The sequence below is a fragment of the Haliotis asinina genome, chromosome 9 (genome assembly GCF_037392515.1).
Source record: "Haliotis asinina isolate JCU_RB_2024 chromosome 9, JCU_Hal_asi_v2, whole genome shotgun sequence".
NCBI classification, from domain to species: Eukaryota; Metazoa; Mollusca; class Gastropoda; order Lepetellida; family Haliotidae; genus Haliotis; species Haliotis asinina.
This window is the reverse complement of record NC_090288.1, coordinates 52,534,648-52,556,586: the sequence shown is the minus strand read 5'-3', so window position 1 is coordinate 52,556,586 and position 21,939 is coordinate 52,534,648. Positions and strand designations below refer to the sequence as shown.

The window sequence follows — 21,939 nt, the reverse complement described above, 5'->3', positions numbered from 1 at the left end:
TTACAAGCAAGGTACATATCAATGTACCCCACTGACAGTGACAACTCATTTACTACTTTGTGACAGTATTTCTTTCTCGAACAACATTGAATCCCGCATGATGCACAGAAATTATTGATGTTTCGCGAATACAAATCAACAGAAAGCAGATAAATCTGTTTTCCTTGTGTCATATGCAAAATCTAGCAATGGCTATGAAAAGATTTGCCTCACATGCCAATAAATAAAATTTGACAAAATGTTCAAATATAGTCCCTGTGAATATTAAGTGGAATTACACAATGGCGACTTTACGAAAACAATACCTGCTGGAAAAACAGCAAGATACAATATTCGAATTGTTTCATTCACACACTGAACTTACAATGACATCAATCACCCTAAAATGTGTATCACTTCTGCCATTCAAAGACTTTAAACCTCACACTAATTTTTGTTATTGTTTGTTGAGTGCATTTTGATTAAAAAGTACACCATTCAAAATTCATGTTTGATATATCCTTTATGAGAACCTTCTTCAAAAGTGAACTTTACAGAATACATGTTGTTTGAGTACTCCTAAAATGAAAGAAAATAAAATTAATTTGTCAAAATATGCTGAACAATTTGAAGATGTAGCTTAATGAACATTTCATCAAATTCTGCATGACACAATCCATAAACACTGTGAAAGTGCTGCATAGTGGTTTACTTTATGATCAACACCACTGGTAGATTTCCTGTTGTTTAATCCTGCATTCAGGTATGCTGATAACCAAGCTTGTAAGTAATCAAGTCTGCACCAGGCAACCAAGTGATTGATACACCATGGCCTAGATTTTCAAATTCTTCAAAGGCATTTAGAAGTTGGTGAGGTAATACAAGACACTATTATGGATGACAACCTGATGAAGGGGCAAGAATTAGCCTTGAAACGTTGTGTTAAAAGAATTAAAGAAGTTGTCATCCATAATAGTGTCTTGTATTAGATTTTCAAAGCTCTCTTAGTGCTAAGATAGTCGTAACTGCCATACATTAACATTAACTTACGACTATGTTAGCCCTAAGAGTGCTTCGAAAATCTTGGCCCACGTTGTCAGACCACTGGACTGTTGGAGTATGACAATAAGATAGTTACAATTGATACAATTCATCCTGGCAATTCATTTCATTATGTCAGCTCATCCAACAGACATAGCTTGCCAGGACCACTCTTAATACAGAATCTCCACAAACATACAGGCTTGGCTACACAAGACAGAAAGGCTTTTTACAACTTGACACAATGCATAGCATAAAAGAACACTGAAGCACACCTTAGTGGACAGTCAAACATAATGAACTGTTTGAACCTAACTGATTATGGTAACTGTTATGTGTCAATGTTGTTCATTGTAAACAAAAAAGTAAAACAAAAGGTTTTACTGTCTGCACTCGTTTCCATCGAGTATGGGTACAGCAGTGAAGTGTCATCAGCTGGCCGTTTCAGCTGGTTACTAAGCATCTGGAGCTGCTCATTTGTGACATCATTTTAAGTTTACGTCACAATATGATTTGAATGACGTCACTACAGTTGATGACACAACAAAACAATTGTTTGCAATTTTTCTACGTGTCAGTACGCAGCGAATAGTCTTGCAGTTTCCAGGAATCTAATACCATTTGATCATGTTTTTCAACCAATCAGATTACAGAACACATTGACTTTTGGTTACAATGTGTAACAATGTTCTGAATGTAACACATTGTATATGAGGATACAGTGCAAGGGGTGGTGGTGTGCTATCTTACTTATCTTCACACTTAAATGTTGTTTTCTGACTGACTAAGAAAATCAACATACCCCGCTTACAAGCAAGTAGCATTTTCAATGTTACCTGCTGGAAATGCCAAACTGTGGGAATTCGTTTGGTAATTCATGTTAGTAGTGTTTGGGCTGTTGCCTATCTCTGGTACTCCTTATTATGATCAATACCCGTTTGATGAACAGAGCTACATGTATCTGTTGACACATATCATGCTTTGCACTCAAAAAACATCAAAACAAAACAGAAGAGTTGATGAAGTGACATCATGGATGTTATGACGGGCACAAAACAGGAGAGCTGATCCCGTGACAAGATGAAAGTTAAAAACAGGATGAGATCATATGATATGCCACTGTCGTTAGTAGATTCACCAATACAACCGTAACAGGCAAAACTGAATTGTCTAAGTTACAAGACAAATGGCTGAAGTACTACAGCAGAGCACTCACTGAGCAAATAGATAACAGATTACATGGATTGTGTCAGCACAACATAAACCACACAGTTAACAACAATTTGCTGTTTAACATATATACATATGAGCTGTTTGCATAGCATATTACTGTCATGAACAGCGCATAACAAATTTATGCCATGCCAGTCTACAAGGACACTGCACGCCAGGGAGACACACAGCAATGCCATTGTACAGTACCAAGGCACTTTCCCTGCGTCATGTTGTAGTGGTAGCCCTCTACACAGTCACACTTGTACGACCCGTTCAGGTTCACACAGATCTGGTTGTCTCCGTAACAAGAGTGCTGGTAGATTGTACACTCGTCAATGTCTTGAAACAGGAACATACAATCACTGTCACTCCCAAACGTGTTTATTCATTGGGAGTTAGATAGTATCACAAAAATGTATATCATATATCCTGGTATATATCCTGGTACATGTATTTAAACACTGGCATGCAACAAAATGAGGCCTACCATTCTTGCCATCAAACAAGTGAAGGACAGTCCCTTAAAACTAATATGTTAAGGATGCCCTGAAACCTCATGGACATTCTGCAAAATAACCTCCCTGAAACCTCATGGACATTCTGTAAAATAATCACCCTGAAACCTCATGGACATTCTGCAAAATAACCTCCCTGAAACCTCATGGACATTCTGTAAAATAACCACCCTGAAACCTCATGGACATTCTGTAAAATAACCACCCTGAAACCTCATGGACATTCTGTAAAATAACCACTGGCCCATGGCTAGTATGAATCCAGTGGGGACAATACATCTCCACAGTCACTGGCCAGACTGGACAGTGAATAATTAACATTATAATATACTACATCATTATACACTTCCAGGTCACACAAGATTATGGCCTCAGAAAAATGTTTATCATCTTAGCAGCTTAATGATGAAACCTGTGTCTACAATCAAATTTTAGGCAAGAGAATTAATTCTGACTAGTAACTTTCATGCATAGCTAACCTGACTGTCTAGCAATTTGAAGACTATTTTGAACACTGTTCATGGATGTTCTATGTTCAGGATTCACTGAAAATTTATGGATCAAGTATTCCAGCTGGAAAGAGGCCGTCCAGAAACATGTGAAATAAAACCAAGAAGTGATGCAGATCCTGGTTTTCCATTTGATTAAATTGATTAAACCAAGGAGCTGATAAACCAGGAAGCCTGTGAATCGGGGAATTGAACCCATGATCTGCCACACCCAGGGGAGGCAACTCTGTAGTACCTTAAACAATGGGAGCAATCTGTACAGGACTTCTACGCCTGGTTCGAGTGGTGAAGAACTAAACCTTTGCCCAGCAGTTGTTTGGACACTCACCTTCACACCGGGCAGTGACGCTGTTGAATCCATACCCAGGGGCACAGTCCATCTCCTGCTCACAGACGCCGGTGGTGGGGTTCTTGGTGTAGCCTGGAGGGCAGGTGGAGGGGCTGCATGTGTAGCGTCCCATCACATTGATGCACTCCTCATGTCGTCCACATCTCGCATAACCAAGAGCACATTCGTCAATATCTGCAGGATACAGGAACACATCCTTATTCAAGTTTAATTCCAATACTGTGAGCAGATTAGAAGATCTACCTACTGTTTTCATTTCAGATGTTCACAACAGACTTGTTCAAATGTTGAAAACTGGACACAACTTACTAGGAGATATTAAGCAACTGTTTTTGGTGTCGTATTAATGCATAGCCATGATGGAAGCATTACAGCTGTTGTGCAAAGGCACAACAATTATGAATGCCTTATAATTGCAGATAACGCATACCTGTCAGCTCTCATGCACATTGCATGAGTCTCACACATTTGAGTCTCATGTCACGCACTCTTACGCATTGAGAAATTTGACCCCCCACCCCCCAATTTTTAATGCATAAATATACTTCAACCGAAGTAAATATGCGATTAATGTCATCCGAATTGTCCAGAAATTAATATATCAAACTGGGTATGTGCTTCCAGATGTTAGTATTAGCACAATGGTCATTGCGCAGCAACATAGAGGCTATAAACCAGATTTAAGCGAGGAGTAGCACGCCAAAATGAGCGATGAAGAAAGTCCGACAAAAGCAAAGAAGGCACATATTATTAAGCTTCACCCTGGATTCTGGCTTTCCAAAAATCTCCACCATTGGGAGCTCCGAGGGGTGACAGCTATGGATAAAGGGATGCTCTTTTGGACAAAACGTATGGACAATTTCATCCTATTGAAGCAATGCATTCTGAGACTCAGAGGACAGTTCCTCAATCTGGAACCACTCAGCTACCTAAGACTCACCTGAGCACGTGGTCTGATCGTCATTCAGCTGGTAGCCGTCAAAGCAGCTGCACATGACACCGCTGGCATCTTCATCACACTGGTGTTCACAGGGGTTGTTTTCCCCACAGTTGTAGCCCTCTACAGCAATAGAGGGTATGTTTAATGTTACACAGAGGGTGATAACAGGCTTAATCATATACCTATCAGTAATAGGGACCATTTTGCACATACAAATAATAATTTGCTGTCGGCAGATGTCCATATTAACCACCCAGGCCAAAATTGGGCATTAGCAAATCAACCCAAGGGCAAAAAAATCACATCTCAACCATATTGTCCCATTACTAAACTGGTACCAAATTAATACATGCAAACACTTGATACTTCAAAAGACAGAGCCTAGTTAATATGTTAGAGTTATGTCCCTCAGTGTGGTATATGATAAAAAATATTATTTCACAACAATTTCCCTTTTGCTAGTCATATCAGCCCTCTGTGGTGAAAAGAAACAGTACACTATCAGTGGAATAGTACAGCAAGTGTCATTAAAAGTATTGATATATACTGAACAGTATGACATATATACATTTTTTAACTGTATTTTACACCATACCCACCAGTGGATGTCTTTTATTATTGTAGCTGCATGACTGTGCAATTTTGCACATTATGTTGCAACTTGTCACTGTATGGACAAGCTCTATGGATGCACAATTTCTGTATTCAGTTGAACCAAAGTTTCAATACAGCTTCTTGTATCGTTGTCAAGCTTGATACAAGAAGCTATAGCAAAACGTTGCATCAACTGAATAACAAAGTTGTTGTTCATCCATAAAGCTTATCCTTACATTATTCTCCAATTTCCAAATAATGCCTGGTAACTCAAAGAAACATGTCACTATGTGATATTTTATGTTCTTGCAACAAAAAAAGACCACACATAAGTAAACCTGCAACGCAAGAAGAAACAAAAAAACATTTCTTCATTTTGTGTTTGCTCCTGTGAAGGTGTTGCATAGAATATGCTTTGGCAACTCATGCTTTCTTCCCCTCCATTGAAGATTCAGTTTAGTATTGATCATCAGCAATCCTTGCTTGATATAAATGATGACTAATAGGACTTGATAAAAGTATGATATATCCAAACTGCATAGGCTGATGCTCAGGATGTCAATCACTGGTTTGCCTAGACTTTGCAATAAACCCCTGCTATATTATGAGAATACTATGGAGCAAGCACAGTGTATTGTGTTAAACAACAAAAACAACTAATCCGCTATCAGACACACTCATGCATGTACAAGGGACAAGTTCACACATAGCCTGCTACAAATGAGCCAAGTGAAAACATATACCCAGTAACGCAGATGACTACAAATTGACACACACAATTATACATGCAGACCAAAGAGTTCCAAACACATCACACAACTGTTCTAGAGGCAATATGCTAACACAATTTCACACATAAGTAACAAAATCACATGACATTAGTACCTTAGTGCCTTACATTAGTACAAACCAAACTGCGATTCTGTAAACTGCAAAATTCAATTAATGTTATACCAAACCTGACAAACTTACATTACTTTGATAACAGGTTATTCCAAACTGGGATGATATCACAAAACATTTCAGAGTAGCATCTAAATGAATTTGTGTACATCTACAAATGTCGATGAATTTGTCATCAACAGCAAGTAACACAATCTACATTTGATTTAGGCACTTCTTAAAATTTCTTTCTTGAATAAGCACATGTGCTTGTGTTACTTTAACTTGAAGGTCCATGTGGGAGTTATCACCTTGGGTGTTCTTGAGTCTGCATGTGCGTCCATCAGCGTCCAGTATGTAGCCCTCACTACACTCACAGCGGAAACTCCCTGGGGTATTCACGCAACGCTGGGAACACAGTTTGTCGGGGAACAGTGCACACTCGTCCTTGTCATCCTCCCCCTGGTCCCCAATTCCATTCCCGGGAACACCAGTTCCAGGGTCCCCTACAGGCATCACGGTCCATTAGTAAACACATCAACAAGGGATTATGTGATAGAGGTGAAACGGTATCTCCTACCATGGTACAGTACATATTGCAGTACAAGGCATTCAGTTCAGTCTGTTTTAGTTCGGTACATGAAAACTTACTTCTTGGAAAACAGAGTCTGTCTAGCAAAGACTCTAGCAACTCCTGGCCCCGAAATACAATAAACTTCTGTTGACAAAATTACTCAAGTTCTGGACATTTTAGAAAAAGTATAAAAACGTTAATAAAATCATGGTACAAAAACCAGGAATATACCAAACTGAAGGCAAAATACTCTGGTATAGCATTTCACCCCTATTATGTATCCAGGTTGAGTTAATGCTCCAAAACACTGAGCAAAATTTTCAGTGATAAATTCTTTCATGCTTTAAAACATATACAGAACAAAAGTAATTGGAGATCATGCTCAGCCTTCACTAAGCCATAATACATCCTGAAACATTAGTAACCCCTAACTTTTTGTGTCCAATATACAGCATGTCACGCAGTAGATGTCTAAGAAAGTAAGCCCAAGGCACTACAAACTGAAAAATTGTTGGTTTTTGTGAGCTGTCTATTTAACACATATAAACAATACTTGTGAACATGCAAAGTCTTTTGTTACCAGGTGTCCCTGCTGCTGTTGCCATGCCGACACTCACCTGCAGTTTGGTTCTGTGCTACCTCACGCCCTGAGCAGCACTCCATGAACTTGATGTCACATGGGTTCCCATAGGCCGTGCTCTGACAGGACAGACTCGACCTCCGGGCGGTCAGACCCAGCTGACAACAGTGACAACACTCCTGCAACAAGACAGTGACATTATATACACATCTGGACACCATCAACAAACCAAGACACCATCAACAGACAGGGACATCATCAACTGATAGAGACATCATCAACTGACAGAGAAAAGGGCAGGGACATTGTCAACACACATGGACATCATCATCACAGAGGGGTACCATTAACAGACAGAGACTTCATCAACAGAGAAAGGCATAAAAAAACAGGGGCATTGTCAACACACAGGAACATCATCATCACAAAAGGGTGCCATTAGCAGACAGGGACATCATTCAACAGAGTGGGACAACAGACTGACACATCATCAACAGAAAGAGACATCATCAACAGATAGAGACATAAAAGACAGAGACATCATCAACACACATGGACATTGTCATCACAGAGGGGTACCATTAACAGACAGAGCCTTCATCAACAGACAAAAGCATAAAAAAAACAGGGGCACTGTCAACACACAGGAATATCATCATCACAAAAAATTAGCAGACAGCGACATCATCAACAGGCAACGTCATTGTTAACAGACATGGACAGTGTCATCACAGAAGAATACCATTAACACATAAGGGCATCATCAACAAACAGGGACATCATAAACAGAAAGAGGCATCATCAACAGACAGGGACATAAAAGACAGAGACATCGTCAATACAAATGGACATTGTCATCACAGAGGGGTACCATTAACAGAGACATCATCAACCATCACAGACATCATCAACAGACCGAGATATCATCAACAGAGACGTCATCACCAGACAGAGACATCATCAACAGATAGAGACATCATCCACAAATAAGGACAAAATTCACCAAAGGGCACCTTTAACAGGTAAGGACATAATCAAAAGAGTTTCCTAGACATAATAAATAGACAGCAAGAAAATCAACAGACAAAGACAGAATCAACTAACAGAGGACATCATAGCCAGATCTGGAGATCATAACAGATATATATTTCATAAGAACTGAAACGCATCTCACCAACAGAGGGACATGATCAAGAGACAGAGATATGTTCAACAGAGGGGCATCAACAGACAAATGGAGGGACTTTTTTAACAAACAGAGACATCATCAGGAACATGATCTGCTGCCAAGGACAAAATAAACATAAGGACATTTTAGACAGAAAAGGACCTCATTAACAGACAAGAACATCTGCAACAATACCAACATCATAGAACAGGAGCATCAAACTGGAGACATCACCAAGAGATAGGGACATCATCAACTCAGAAGGACATGACAGTGACTGAGTCAACAGATACCATCAACAAGCATGGATACCATCAACAGGCAGGGATATCATCAACAGACAGTGACAGAGTCAGCAAATGTCAACACAGCCTGCAGACATCTCACCATAAACTGCTCCCTGCCAGGTTCGATGTCCCTGATGGCACAGATCTGCTGGTCTAGGGCCGTCTGCTTGCCCTCAGCACACTTCTGGACATGCACCTCCTTCATGCAGCACACCTCCACAATGGCCATACAACTCTGTCGGTCCTCCACAGAGACATTGAGATAGGCGCTGAAGCTGTCGCACCTGCCGCCTTCCACCGCCCACTTGACACCCTCCACACAACATGAGGTGAGAATGTCATTCAGTCCACCTGCAAGCACATCACATCTATAGCTATATTGCAATGTGACATTCACCACGGTACGTGCAACATCATCAAATTTCTAATAATGTTTCATGTCATTTTTTATTGCCAAGGAATTTTAAAGTGTGCCATTCACAATTACAAGAATATCTTAAATGACATGAACAACTGATGACATTATCTACAATAATTGGTGACTACAACAACATGACATCATGTTAATGAAGACAGTGTTTGGTGTTTTGTATGTTGTTTAACACCACACTCAGCATAATTCCAGAATATGGCGGTGGATTCTAAATAATCAAGCCTGGACCAAAAAAAAAGTAAATGACACCATGATCATCAATCAATACAACTGGGATACAATGTGTCAGCAATCCTGACCATCTGATTCTCGTTTGTCGCTGCTTACAACAAGCATGGGTTGCAGAAGACCATTTCTAACTCAGATTTTCAAAAGTTTGAAGACACTTAGCAAACTTTACACGAATTACTGGTCTTTGGCTATACATGGACCTAGCAGTCTGTAGCTTAATACAAGGACCTAGCAGCCTGTAGCTATACAAGGACCTAGCAGCCTGTAGCTATACAAGGACCTAGTAGTCTGTAGGTATATACAAGGACCTAGCAGTCTGTGGCTATACAAGGACCTAGTAGTATGTAGCTATATACAAGGACCTAGTAGTCTGTAGCTATATACAAGGACCTAGCAGTATGTAGCTATACAAGGACCTAGCAGTATGTAGCTATACAAGGACCTAGCAGTCTGTGGTTATACAAGGACCTAGCAGTCTGTGGCTATACAAGGACCTAGCAGTCTGTAGCTATACAAGGACCTAGCAGTCTGTGGCTATACAAGGACCTAGTAGTATGTAGCTATATACAAGGACCTAGTAGTCTGTAGCTATATACAAGGACCTAGCAGTATGTAGCTATACAAGGACCTAGCAGCCTGTAGCTATACAAGGACCTAGCAGCCTGTGACTATATACATGGACCTAGCAGTATGTGGCTATACAAGGACCTAGCAGCCTGTAGCTATACAAGGACCTAGCAGTCTGTGGCTATACAAGAACCTAGCAGCCTGTAGCTATACAAGGACCTAGCAGCCTGTGACTATATACATGGACCTAGCAGTATGTGGCTATACAAGGACCTAGCAGTATGTGGCTATACAAGGACCTAGCAGCCTGTAGCTATACAAGGACCTAGCAGCCTGTGGCTATACAAGAACCTAGCAGCCTGTAGCTATACAAGGACCTAGCAGTTTGTAGCTATACAAGGACCTAGCAGCCTGTGGCTATACAAGAACCTAGCAGCCTGTAGCTATACAAGGACCTAGTAGTCTGTAGCTATATACAAGGACCTAGTAGTCTGTAGCTATATACAAGGACCTAGCAGTCTGTGGTTATACAAGGACCTAGCAGCCTGTGGCTATACAAGGACCTAGTAGTCTGTAGCTATATACAAGGACCTAGCAGTATGTAGCTATACAAGGACCTAGCAGTCTGTGGCAATAAAGCAACTTTCCAGTCTATAGCTATACAAGGACCTCATTGTTCCTAGGGACTCGCCAGTCAGTTGCTATCTACACAGAAACAAGGTGTGGCAGGTTTACTAGGCAGCTGTAAAATGTAAGACAGTAACAGTATACTATTGTCAGCATTGTGGGAGAGTGTTCAGACGGCTTCCACATACCTACACTTCTCATCAGCGCGTGATTTAATCAACATTGCTATTGTCAGCTCCCCTGGTAGCAAATGGCTGAATTAGTCGGTCACATGCTCTGAGAAAAACTGAACGACCATCTCAAGTGGAGTATTTCCTCTATGTGAAGCTGAAGTTGTTGACAAGTAGCACGCAGGACATCCGCTATAACTGGGTGTCGTTACGCAACTATAACACCACCTCAGAAATTTACATGTCCCTCATTACTTAGGTACCAAACAATCAATAGTTACAGCTTCATGATATGCTAGATTATCTATTTAAAATAATCAAAAATAATGTTGAATGGCAATAAGACTTAAAACTTCAAAACATAATCTACATTGTTGATAAAACATAGTTTAAAAATAATTTACATTGTTGATTGGACTCATAAATTATGAAAATTAGAAACAAATTTACGCTATCAATGATAACTTAACTCTAATAGGTCAAAGTCTGATTCTTGTTTCCCATTGTTAACATACACCTATAACAGCTTTAGAACTAAAGTCACTCTGTGGTAGTGGGCCCTCGGTGGGACAGTATGACATTTACAAAAATGAGGAATTGATGCTAAAAATTCTATACAGTTGAAAGGTATCCATCATATTTGCTTTTACTCCCAGAGTGAGCTATATTCCACCTATATGAAATCTGTGGTGATTCAATGATTATTATTAAATAGAGAGTGAGGGAAGGGTGGAACTCAACTTAAGGAAAATAATCTGTACCTTACAGCAAATATATGTTGTAAGCTTCTCTTGAGAGTAATACAGTCTGATGACACTGCTACAAAAAGCTGTACCTCAGACTGCAATGCCCAGGAGAGAAGAGTACAATGTATCTATCTTACCTACATTTTGATTGTACAAAATATCTTTTTTTATTCTATTTTGAAGATTGCTACCAACTATAAGGCATGTAAACAAAATGGCATTTGCCTCTCAAATGGATTTTTTTTCTGACAAGCTTAAAACTGCTGTAAAAATTGTTTCAGTTGAGGGTGCAAACAATTCAATGCATAAAACAATTTAAACAAAAAGCAGTGAAAGTCAGTTAACTAAATTTATACATAGCAAACTCCAAAACTGCTAACTGACGTCATACGATTGCTAGCAATACAGCTTCTTGGTGCAGAGCTTGGCAGTTACCGTGGTACCAGGTAATATTTTTCCAGTTGTCATCCACTTGTGAGGGGTGACACGGAATTTTTTTTTTTTTTAAAATGTCACTGACCAACGACATCAAAAAAGGTTTAGATGAAGGTAAGATAAGGTGTATTCCCAAATATGACATATGTATTATATAACAGCAGTCTAGAAATACTCAAGTCTTGACCAAACAACTGTGTGATCAATATTGTGAGACACAAACATCTGCATCATAAAATAACATGCAATCCTCCATTCAAGGAGCCAGTCCTCCCATTCAAGTGATTCCAGATAGTCACTTCATCAGACAGTATGTTAAAGGGGTTGAATGGGTATTCATGACACTTGTGTAATACCATGGGAACAGTGCTGACGATAAGGTGCTTGACTCTGACGGTGTGGGTTTGAATCCTAAGTAGAACTCAACCCAACAAAAACACTAGAATCTATACTTAACTGAGAAAGACTGTAGCCCCAAATTTAACATGTTACAGTATAGCAATGCAGTTTACAAAATGGCCCCTGTATGTCTTCCCAGTGTGTTCATGTAGAGACAATATAATAATCTGTTATATGGTCTCTGGTTCATGGTACAACAGATTAACAAAAGTTCATAATTAACAAAATAATAATTCTTTGATTAATTATGCCTTTTTTCAGCTGCAATAATGTTTACTTCTGTTTCATTTAACTCCATAGAAGAGCTCTGAATACATGCTGCCATTTGTTAGATGGAGATCTGTCAGAATAATTAGGTTAAAACAGCCTAATTATGAGGGCAAGTAGAATGTGACCCGTGACATGATTCAGGTCGATAGATCAGGTTAAACAAATGAGGTTAATGTTAGGTGAGGTAAGATTACAGTAGGGTGATGCTGGGAATCAGTTCCTCATGACCTGGGATGATTAGCTGGTCTTGTACTATGGAATGTACTCTCACTGACTGGTAGAGACGTGACGTTACATACACCTGTGGGCATGGTAGATACAGGTTTGTGACCACCATATACCTGGTATATTGTTGAATATGGCATTCATCAATGAAACCACAAGCAAACATGTCAACAGGTATTGATAAATACTTTTCATCAGGAATAATTTTCTGGGTTGGTAGGTGATGGGAAATACAGAAAAATATATATGGACTGCCTAAGATAATGATATGTCCTTTGACAACCTAATAAAGGCTTGTGGTGATAGAGATGATTGATGCATGACATCATTTCTCATTTGCATGGAACTATACTCATGATGCCAGTCACTGTATTGGCTAGTCTAATAATACATACTGCTCACTATCATAATATAACTGGAATGGTAAAACAAAAACATTCTGATTATTGATCATTATTTTTGTATCCTTCTTTTGATCAATTTTTTATTATTTTCAATCATAAAATAACAAGACAGGTTGAGAGTGGAGTTCAACAACAAACCATTTGTGATTGTTTAATCAGCATTCTAGAAGATGGTGAGTCAAAAATGAAAAATACAACCTTATGGGTTACACCTTCTTGTTTATTGCATTAAGCAATGTTTCAGTGTAGCATCTTACATTGTTCTCAAGCTAAAAGTGACTGCAACCAAATGGTGAGAAGCCAATGGCTGTAATCTAGCCTCTAATATGCAACTCCAAAAAGCATTGATTTAAAAGATTAACTGTGAATGCAGTGATTCTTATATAGGTGAATCAACCTCCCGCCCCGTTGACACTGCATGAAAGAACAAAACCTCCATAGCCAAGGCACACAGCAAATCAGTCTTCTCAGATCACCAGTGAAAATTCCCTAACCATCAAATCAAGTTCATCAAATATGAAGTCCAATGAACCCAAAGTCAGGACTTTGTTGGAAGCCATCGAAAGTCACCACCACAAACCTCTGATCAAAAACGGATACTATATATCATCAGCCTGTGAAGAACTAATCAAACTATAGACTATCTCAGCACTGTGTCTAATTGTTGTCACTACTTAATCCCCTTCATCACAAGTGCTATTTGTTGTTTTTTGTTCCCTACTTGTTATTCTATTACATGCTGTGTTAATGTAAATCCTCTGTTTCCAACTACACACCATGTATATAAGCTTCTCACCATTTGGTTTCAGTCACTTTTGGCTTAATAACAATGTAAGAATCTACATCAAAACATCGCTTAATGTAATAAACAAGAAGTTGTAACCCATACAGTTGTATTTTTCATTTTTTTAACCATTTGTGTATCTTTCAGTCAGATCAGAAAATTTCATATTCTGATTTCTGAAATCCAACAGTGAGTATTAGCAAGAGGAACTGTCCCAGGATCTGGCAACTGGTCAAGTATGTGAGTAGCCTAATGGACACAGTGTTTGCTTGTTATACTGTAGGAGGCTTGAATTTGCATCAGGGTACACTGTGTGAAGCCTGCAGCCCCTGACTCATACCACTAGAATACTTGAAGATAATGGAAAAGTAACATACTTACTTAACCACACTCAAGTCAAGTGTCTGTAGACGATTTTAGCTCTCTACTAAATTTCAGGCAATCAAAATATTTTTGGGTGGCGTTTCTCAGCTTGACATGATGTAATGAAGATATATAGGTATGATGTGTGAGAGGAATTCATGCCAAAAGAAATTATCTTCTTGATTCATCTAGTTTTCCTGAAATTATTTTCAGTTTACAACTGTCAGGAATACGTAAGAATCTTGTCCAGAACCTTTACATATGAGCCATGAAGATCCAGGTTAAAACACTGGGCCTTGCATTTCAAAGTTATCTTAGTGCTAAGACAGTCATAAGTGCCATACACTAACATTAACTTATCACTATCTTAGCGCTAAGAGAGATTCGAAAATCTAGTCCCTGGTCTTCAGCAGCCCATGCTGGTCATAAGAGATATCTCGTGGGATCAGGTGATCAGGTTCACTGACTTGATCATCATATCCTAATTGCTCATGCTGTTGATCACTGGATTGTTTGAGTTAGATTAGATCATCTACAGCTGCTTAGTGTGGTGTTAAACAACAAGCCAAAAACCCCAAAATAACAATATCACATATAACTTCTTTTGGGGCATTTCTGGAAGTTGGAGAGTCAGATAAGGACAATGAACAACTTCTTTATTGAGGTAGTGCAACGTTTCTAGGTACAAGAATTTGTATCAAAATGCTGCAAAACCTGAATAAAGAAGTTGTTCATCCATAGAGTCTGTCTTTATTCAAATAATAAGAACAGAATCTTACCTAGCAGTTAAATGACACCATTTCTAGAGACATGTTAACTGTATAAAACACATGACTCTGTGATCACCATGATCACTGCAAGCTAAGCATGTGAGACTCTAAGACCTGCGAAGTAGCAACCATTTCACCACCTTTTAATCAATGAATGCAGTGAAGGAGCCCAAGTCTTCAGTTTCCTTTCAGCCTCTTACATACACTAGCGTTACTCCTTGAACATCACTGAGACAGAAGACAACCATGAAATCTCTACATCTGAATACACAGTTCTTCCATTGTAAAAAGTTATCTCTTCACACAGTGAAATCTTCACAAATTCACAATATTTTCGTCAAGATTTATGTTTATTATCAAGAAGAGCTCAAGTTGTTTTGAACATGAAAATGTGCTTAAATCAAGTCAAGAAATAGCAAACTGTATTTTTGGGATGCCAGTCTCTAAAGAAGGGGCAAATTATTTTGTACCTAGAAATGAACCAGTTTCAGATCTTTTCAGAGGTTGTTTAGCTTTTCACTTCCAGATGCATCCATATTTTGAAAGGGTTGTTCCCTAATATTGAGGTGAATATGCTTTCAAATCAACAAATCTGCTTCCAGGAAATATTTACACATACAATCAGTGACATCATTCACTCAATAGAAAACACCAACAACATTCCTTAATTACCAACAAACCATTCAGTCACTCATAAACCAGTTTCTTAAGTGGCATTTTGGGACACTTAGCGTCCACGAAGACAAAGTTTCCTGAACCAACACGATGCAAGTAATCTGCAACTGAACAGACTGACATAGGTGCTCCATGCATTGAGCACAATATTGATAGCTACATGGATATGTGTGCTATATCAATATTCTATAATAATTATAACATCTCTACAGACATGTTGCATTGAACAGTAACACAATTAATTTCTTGGATAGACATGTTAGATGTTGAGATTATGAAAAATGACAATTTTACAGACATACAATTTTGTTATATTGTGATAGGTGACATTTCAACGTACATTCTGATGTTGAGCTAATGCTTTCCTTGACAACCTTATAGTTCATGTCAAAACGTTGCCTTTCACGGAATGAAGAAATTGTATTTTCATCAAAGTGTTATCTTTCTTCGATTCAGTTCATATTCAGAAATAATATTATTTAAACACTGTAACACTTTTAGTGGACACAATAAGAAAGTTGGCAAAAAACATAACCCAAAATATAAATAACAAACAGTATTCCTCAACATGCTGTAAGGTATTAAGACACCAATTGTGCCCACAACATGATTGTAGAAAGCCAAGTTAATGAGAGCCATGTGTTTGACAGCTGATGCCCCAAGCTGCACACTTACCAGTGGAGAGGTGGACGGCAGACGATACAAGGAGAACACAGAGAAGTAGTGCATGTTGACCGTGTCCCGCCATGTCAGTATGGAGCAAGGATACTGCTACTATTGTCGGAAATCACAGAAAGTCACCTCTCTGTAACAGTCAATGACAGGCTCTGCACTTCCACAGCCTCAATTCCGTCCAAGTGGTACAACTCTCTGTTCGTGAAACAGTCTCCACTGTACAGCACAGTGTTAATGGTGTACAGTCTCCACTTGGGTACAGTCTATATAGAGTAAAATTCCCAGTTGGCACAGTCTTAACTCTCTTTTAGATGGTAGAACTATGGTGTTGGTGTCCCAATGTTTGACTGTCTTTAAAACTGTCTTAATGACATACCTAATCCATGGTATAGCTAGTTGATGGAAGTGTCAATGGTATTGTTTCTTGATCAGTGGTTAGCTCTCTAACTGGTATAGCTGTCCCACCAGTATAGCTGTCCCAGTGGTATACTCTCACTGATATAGCTCTCCCACTGCTACAGCTCTCTCCCTGGTAGAGCTCTCTCACTCGTATATTTTCACACTAGTATAGCTCTCTCACCAGTATAGTTATGTCAGTGGTATAGTCTAGTCAATAGTAAAGCTGCCAGTAAAGTCTCACCCAGGATAGCTCTCCCAAAGGCGGATCCTGTCTGTATAGTGTGGTGCACGTCACTGTAGTCTGAATGGTGGATTCCAGTCAATGGCAGGTTTGACAGGCGGGCCTGCAGCTGATAGCTGGTCACACTAAGACAATGGCAGACTGAATGGGAAGGTAGACACACATCTGTGAGGGAGTACTACTTCTCCTTTCACTGCATTCTCTCGGTGAGTACTGCTCACAGTTGCCAGACTGCTGCAAAGGGAAAACTTGATTGTAGTTACATTAAGTCAGGGAAACAGTTGTCAAGAATAAAAACAGTTTCTTCGAGTGGCATTTTAGAAGCTGGGAGTACAATATAGACAAACTTCATTGATAAAAACTTCTTTCATTTCATGAGTGCAACCAAAATGTCACGCTGACAAAAAATAAGAAGTTGATATCCATAAAGACTGTCTATACTAAAATAAAAACATTTTTATAGAGATGAAGATAGAGAACAAATATAAAAATGGGAGAGTAAGTAAGTTTAGTTTTATGCCGCACTCAGCACTGTTACAGTTATGCAGTGGTGGTCTGTGAATAATCAAGTCTGGACCAGACAATCCAGTGATCAACAGAATGAGAATCAATCTACAAAACTGGGATTCAATAATGTGTTGTCAGTCAAGTCAGTGAGTCTGACCACCCGATCCTGTTAAGACAAACATTGGTTACTGAAAATCAAATCTAACCCAGATCTTCACAGGTCATTGATTGAAAAAATGAACATGCTCACATAAAGGTTCTTACAATATAAGCAATACTTTGCAGATGAACAGAAAACGTCAAGAATGAGCCATTATAGCACAAAATATAATGGACAAAAAAAGTTAAGGATATATGTAATTTTGAAACTATGAATAATTATCTATTTATTCATTGACACGCTGATGAAATATCAATCATAAAAATACCAATGTCCCTAACTTATTTTGTCCAGTATATAAAACGCCATGAATTAGCCAGGCGTATGGTTTTTATCAGATGGATATCAGCATAACAATTCTCAGCCAGACCTATATCAAAGAAACAGTTTACAAAAAGTCTGATATTGCACTATCAGTTTATAATCAGGTCAAATCACAGATCATATTAATTCTGGTTTCATGGTCTTCCTGATATCAAGGTGAGGGTTCATCTGCTGCTGATATCAGGGTTAGATCCATGGTCTGCCTGAAATAAGCATTTATTACCTGCCTGATATCAATTTTGGGGTTCATGATCTGTCTGTTATCATGGTTAGGTTCATGATCTGCCTGATATCAGTGTTTGGGTTCATCATCTGCCTGATATCAGTGTTTGGGTTCATCATCTGCCTGATATCAGGGCTAGGATTCATGGTCTGCCTGATACACTCCATGATCAAAATGATAACAAAGTAGAAAGGTAATGGCAAAATGCTCTCTGAGCAACAGTTACATATAAATCAATGATTCATATGAAACATTTCCAAAATTTACCACTAATCTAAAAAGGTAAACTTGATTGTTAGGAGTTCTGAAGATCCCCGAAGTTCATTAATCACCTCTGGTTTCGTGTCTTCATATGTGTGTATACTTCAGCCAAGGTAGACACAAGTCACAATAGATGTCTTCTGTGTGTTCTCCCATGGCAGATGGAGTATGTACTTAATGGGTCAACAAATTGAACATGAACTCACTTCACCATTAACACAATTAGCTGGGTCTAGGGTTGCTCACCCCTCCACTGATTAGGACCAGTAAGTGTTACACACTCGGGATCGAGTTGCTTCTTTCATGAAGCAGGCCACTTGAAGAATCAGCACACTTTCTGGGCCAGGATTCTTCATTAAAGAAAATGAAGTCCTGTGCAAACTTGAACCAAATATTGCCTGGGATTGTGACTAATGGTTTGAAGATTTACATTTGTTGACATGGAACTAATATGAATCATGGATACAAATGAAGGAACCCATAAGAGTACAAGTGTTAATTTATTTAGTTCCAAAACTTCACCTAGAGTGCTTGATTGCGTTGAGTATTCCATCAGAAGGGATACCTATTTTAAATCACGTAATATGAAGGACCTCTTTATTATTTCAGTTCTCATTTAATTATTGCATTTTTAAAAGAATTGGATTTGTTGAATGAATTGTAAATAGATATTTTCTTTTATTATTGGTAGTTTAGATTAGTAACTGAGATTGTTAGTGGCTGTACCCTCAAAGGGGGTTGATGTATTGTAAAATTACTGTCCTCCTGAGAGGGTACAACTAAGTCCCAAAACATTTGATGTAAATTTAAGTCTTCCAGGTTTTAAATCGTAGTATTCTTGCCATTTTAAGTTTGGCTAGCATTTCGTACACTCACCAGCAGCTGCAGAGATGATGTAAATCCAGCTAGGGTCCATGCAGGTAGCAAAGGTACTGAAGTCCCCATGGTCCCTAGTATGGTGATCTACCTTCGGTTGTTGGCGATCTATAGCCTGTGTTTCATAATGTCTTCTCTTCTTTAATTATAAGGTTTTAGTTTTTCATGCTGGTTTTATATTCATATCTGTGTCTTTACTGTCCATCGTCGACAGGTTTTTACAGTATACATATATTCCATTTTAGTGTTAAATGTTCTCGTCAAGATATGGCTGAAATATTGCAGATGTGACATTAAGTATGAACTCACTCACTCACTCACCTAGACTGCAATACATACCTTGTGAAAGAAAATGGTAAAAAATATAGGACCACTTTCATGTGTTCCCTTATTTGTTTCCATGAGTATTGCTATGTTATGTAACCATGTCATCAGTATCAAGGGGTGGTAAACAGATTTCAGTCAGTGAGTGAGTTTGGTTTTACGCTACTTTTGTCAATATTCCAGTAATGTCACTGCAGGGAACACTGGAAATAGGATTCACAGGTGATGAGCAAAAGGCCTAATCACTAGGCCACCGCCCTTTGGATTTAAGATTGTTTCAAGATACTTATCACCATGCTCACCCATTGATACAGTGTAATACTGTTACTCCATTCTAACAGGGTATACAGACCTCAAGCTGACCAGCCCCTTTACACCAAGTGACAGGCAGGTAACAAAAAGTACCACCTTTTAATATCTCTTTGTTTGACTCTGAGCATCCTTGATATTTCCAGGGTATATGTTCCAATAAATCTCCACTATACCCTGGATGCATATATGGCCAATGAATTTATTACCTCCCTTTGCTGGCTTTCTATCCAATCAGGTGTCTACGCTGGGAAGTTGAGCCTACCAGTCACAACTCACTTTCGCTTCTTAAATTATCTAACCGATTAAACTTGGCAACACAAACCATGAAGAGGTTCTCTGAAAGAGGTAGGAGGAGTTCCTGCATATATGTTTTTAAAGTTTTGGACCTGCCAGTTTGTCTTTATGATTTCCCCTAAATCTGAGTCACACTGCAAACAAACCATTGCAACAGCTGCCTCCGCTATCAGTCGACACTCGTAAGCTCAGCTGTAATGGTGGCTTAGCTGATTGACTACTGTGAGAATGCGGAGGCAGCAAAGGGAGGTAACAAAATTATCGGCTATTATTATCACCTGTAGTTGCATCCAGGGTATTATGGAAACATCGGAATGTATACCCTGGAAATATCGAGGATGGACTCTGCGATCAATCCACAAATATTTCCTTTCCAGGCAGACAAAATGTCCACTAAAACCACTCAGATGGTTCAATGTCAGTAAAATAATAACAATCAGTGTAGTGCGCAACTCCACAGGCATGCTCTAAACGCATATAGCATAATGGACATTATTACCCCGCATAATCTAAGGTTAATAGTCATATGACTTATCTCACTGGGTACCCATTTACTGCTGGCTGAACAAAGGCAGTTTTGAACAAACACATTTGCCTGAGTTTCTGACAATATGCATCATATGTTTTTTGTTGTGGAACAAGACTGAAGTCCTAGACACTCATAGGAGTCAAGGTGTCAAACAAGGTCACTCATCTCTGGACTCTGTGACCAAAATGTGTGTTTAGTTTTACACCACATGCAGCAATATTGTAGCTATATGGCAGGGGTCTATAAAAGATCGAGTCAACCAGAAAATCCAGTGATCAACAGTCTGAACATCAATCTACACAACTGGGATACGCTGCCACGTCAGCAAGCCTGACTACCCTATCCTGTTAGTTTAACTGCAAGTATGGGTTACTGAAGATCAAATCTTCACAGGTTGATTAACAGGTGCAATTCTAAGAGCCATGGTACCATTTATGCTTTTTCTAAATTCTTGCAATGAACAAAATGTCCAGGCACTTGTTGCAACCCTGGATCATCACTGTTCCAAACTAAGGTGAGCATGGAGTACTAGCGCTTGTGGTTTAATGATAAAGTATCACACTTCCATCCTTAGTAAAGATTTGTAACTTCCTTTTAGGTTTCAAACATGGCTTTTCAACATGCTACATGATACATCTGATATATCCAAGATTTTGAAATGCATAATGACACATAACGGCTTCCTAGAATGGTTTATTACGTCACAAGAGTTGAGAGATATGAATGAAATATAATACTCACCTATATTCCGGTCTGGGCTGGTTGTAATCAAATAATGATGTCAGGATTCGTACATTATTCCAAGAAGGTTCTGACAACCTTTGAATGTTTGTGAGTATTACGACTTGATGCTACCGTATTTATTCCAGTTACAGCGCCATGTTACAAGTATACTGCCAAGACCCTGGTTAGAGCTGGTCTACTGCAACGAATGCCTGTCCTTAGAGGCACCTAGCAGGACTGGATGGTCAGACTTGCTAACTACTGTGATGGATGCTATCAACTTCTAATTGTGTACATTGATGCTCGTGATATCAATCACGATCATTGCCCTGAGTATTCACAAACCAACATCATTTGAA

General features: G+C 39.0%; 1 protein-coding gene across 4 annotated transcripts in view; it reads right to left on the bottom strand.

The window, feature by feature from the left end:
• LOC137297079 (fibulin-1-like) overlaps positions 1-21,710 on the bottom strand; it is a 565,492-nt gene extending 543,782 nt beyond the window's left edge. Inside the window, exons 1-7 of one of the 4 annotated variants that reach the window (XM_067829053.1) lie at positions 21,599-21,710; positions 16,408-17,281; positions 8,734-8,984; positions 7,216-7,357; positions 6,336-6,530; positions 4,549-4,668; positions 3,588-3,782 (exon numbers count right to left, since the gene is read on the bottom strand). In XM_067829053.1, the coding sequence (XP_067685154.1) occupies positions 3,588-3,782; positions 4,549-4,668; positions 6,336-6,530; positions 7,216-7,357; positions 8,734-8,984; positions 16,408-16,480 (976 nt within the window). In that variant the 5' untranslated portion in view covers positions 16,481-17,281; positions 21,599-21,710. Of the gene's footprint in view, positions 1-3,587; positions 3,783-4,548; positions 4,669-6,335; positions 6,531-7,215; positions 7,358-8,733; positions 8,985-16,407; positions 17,282-18,593; positions 18,695-21,598 lie in introns of those variants that run through there. The other 3 variants (XM_067829054.1, XM_067829052.1, XM_067829055.1) reach the window with 3 other exon arrangements.
• Positions 21,711-21,939: the final 229 nt, after the last annotated feature.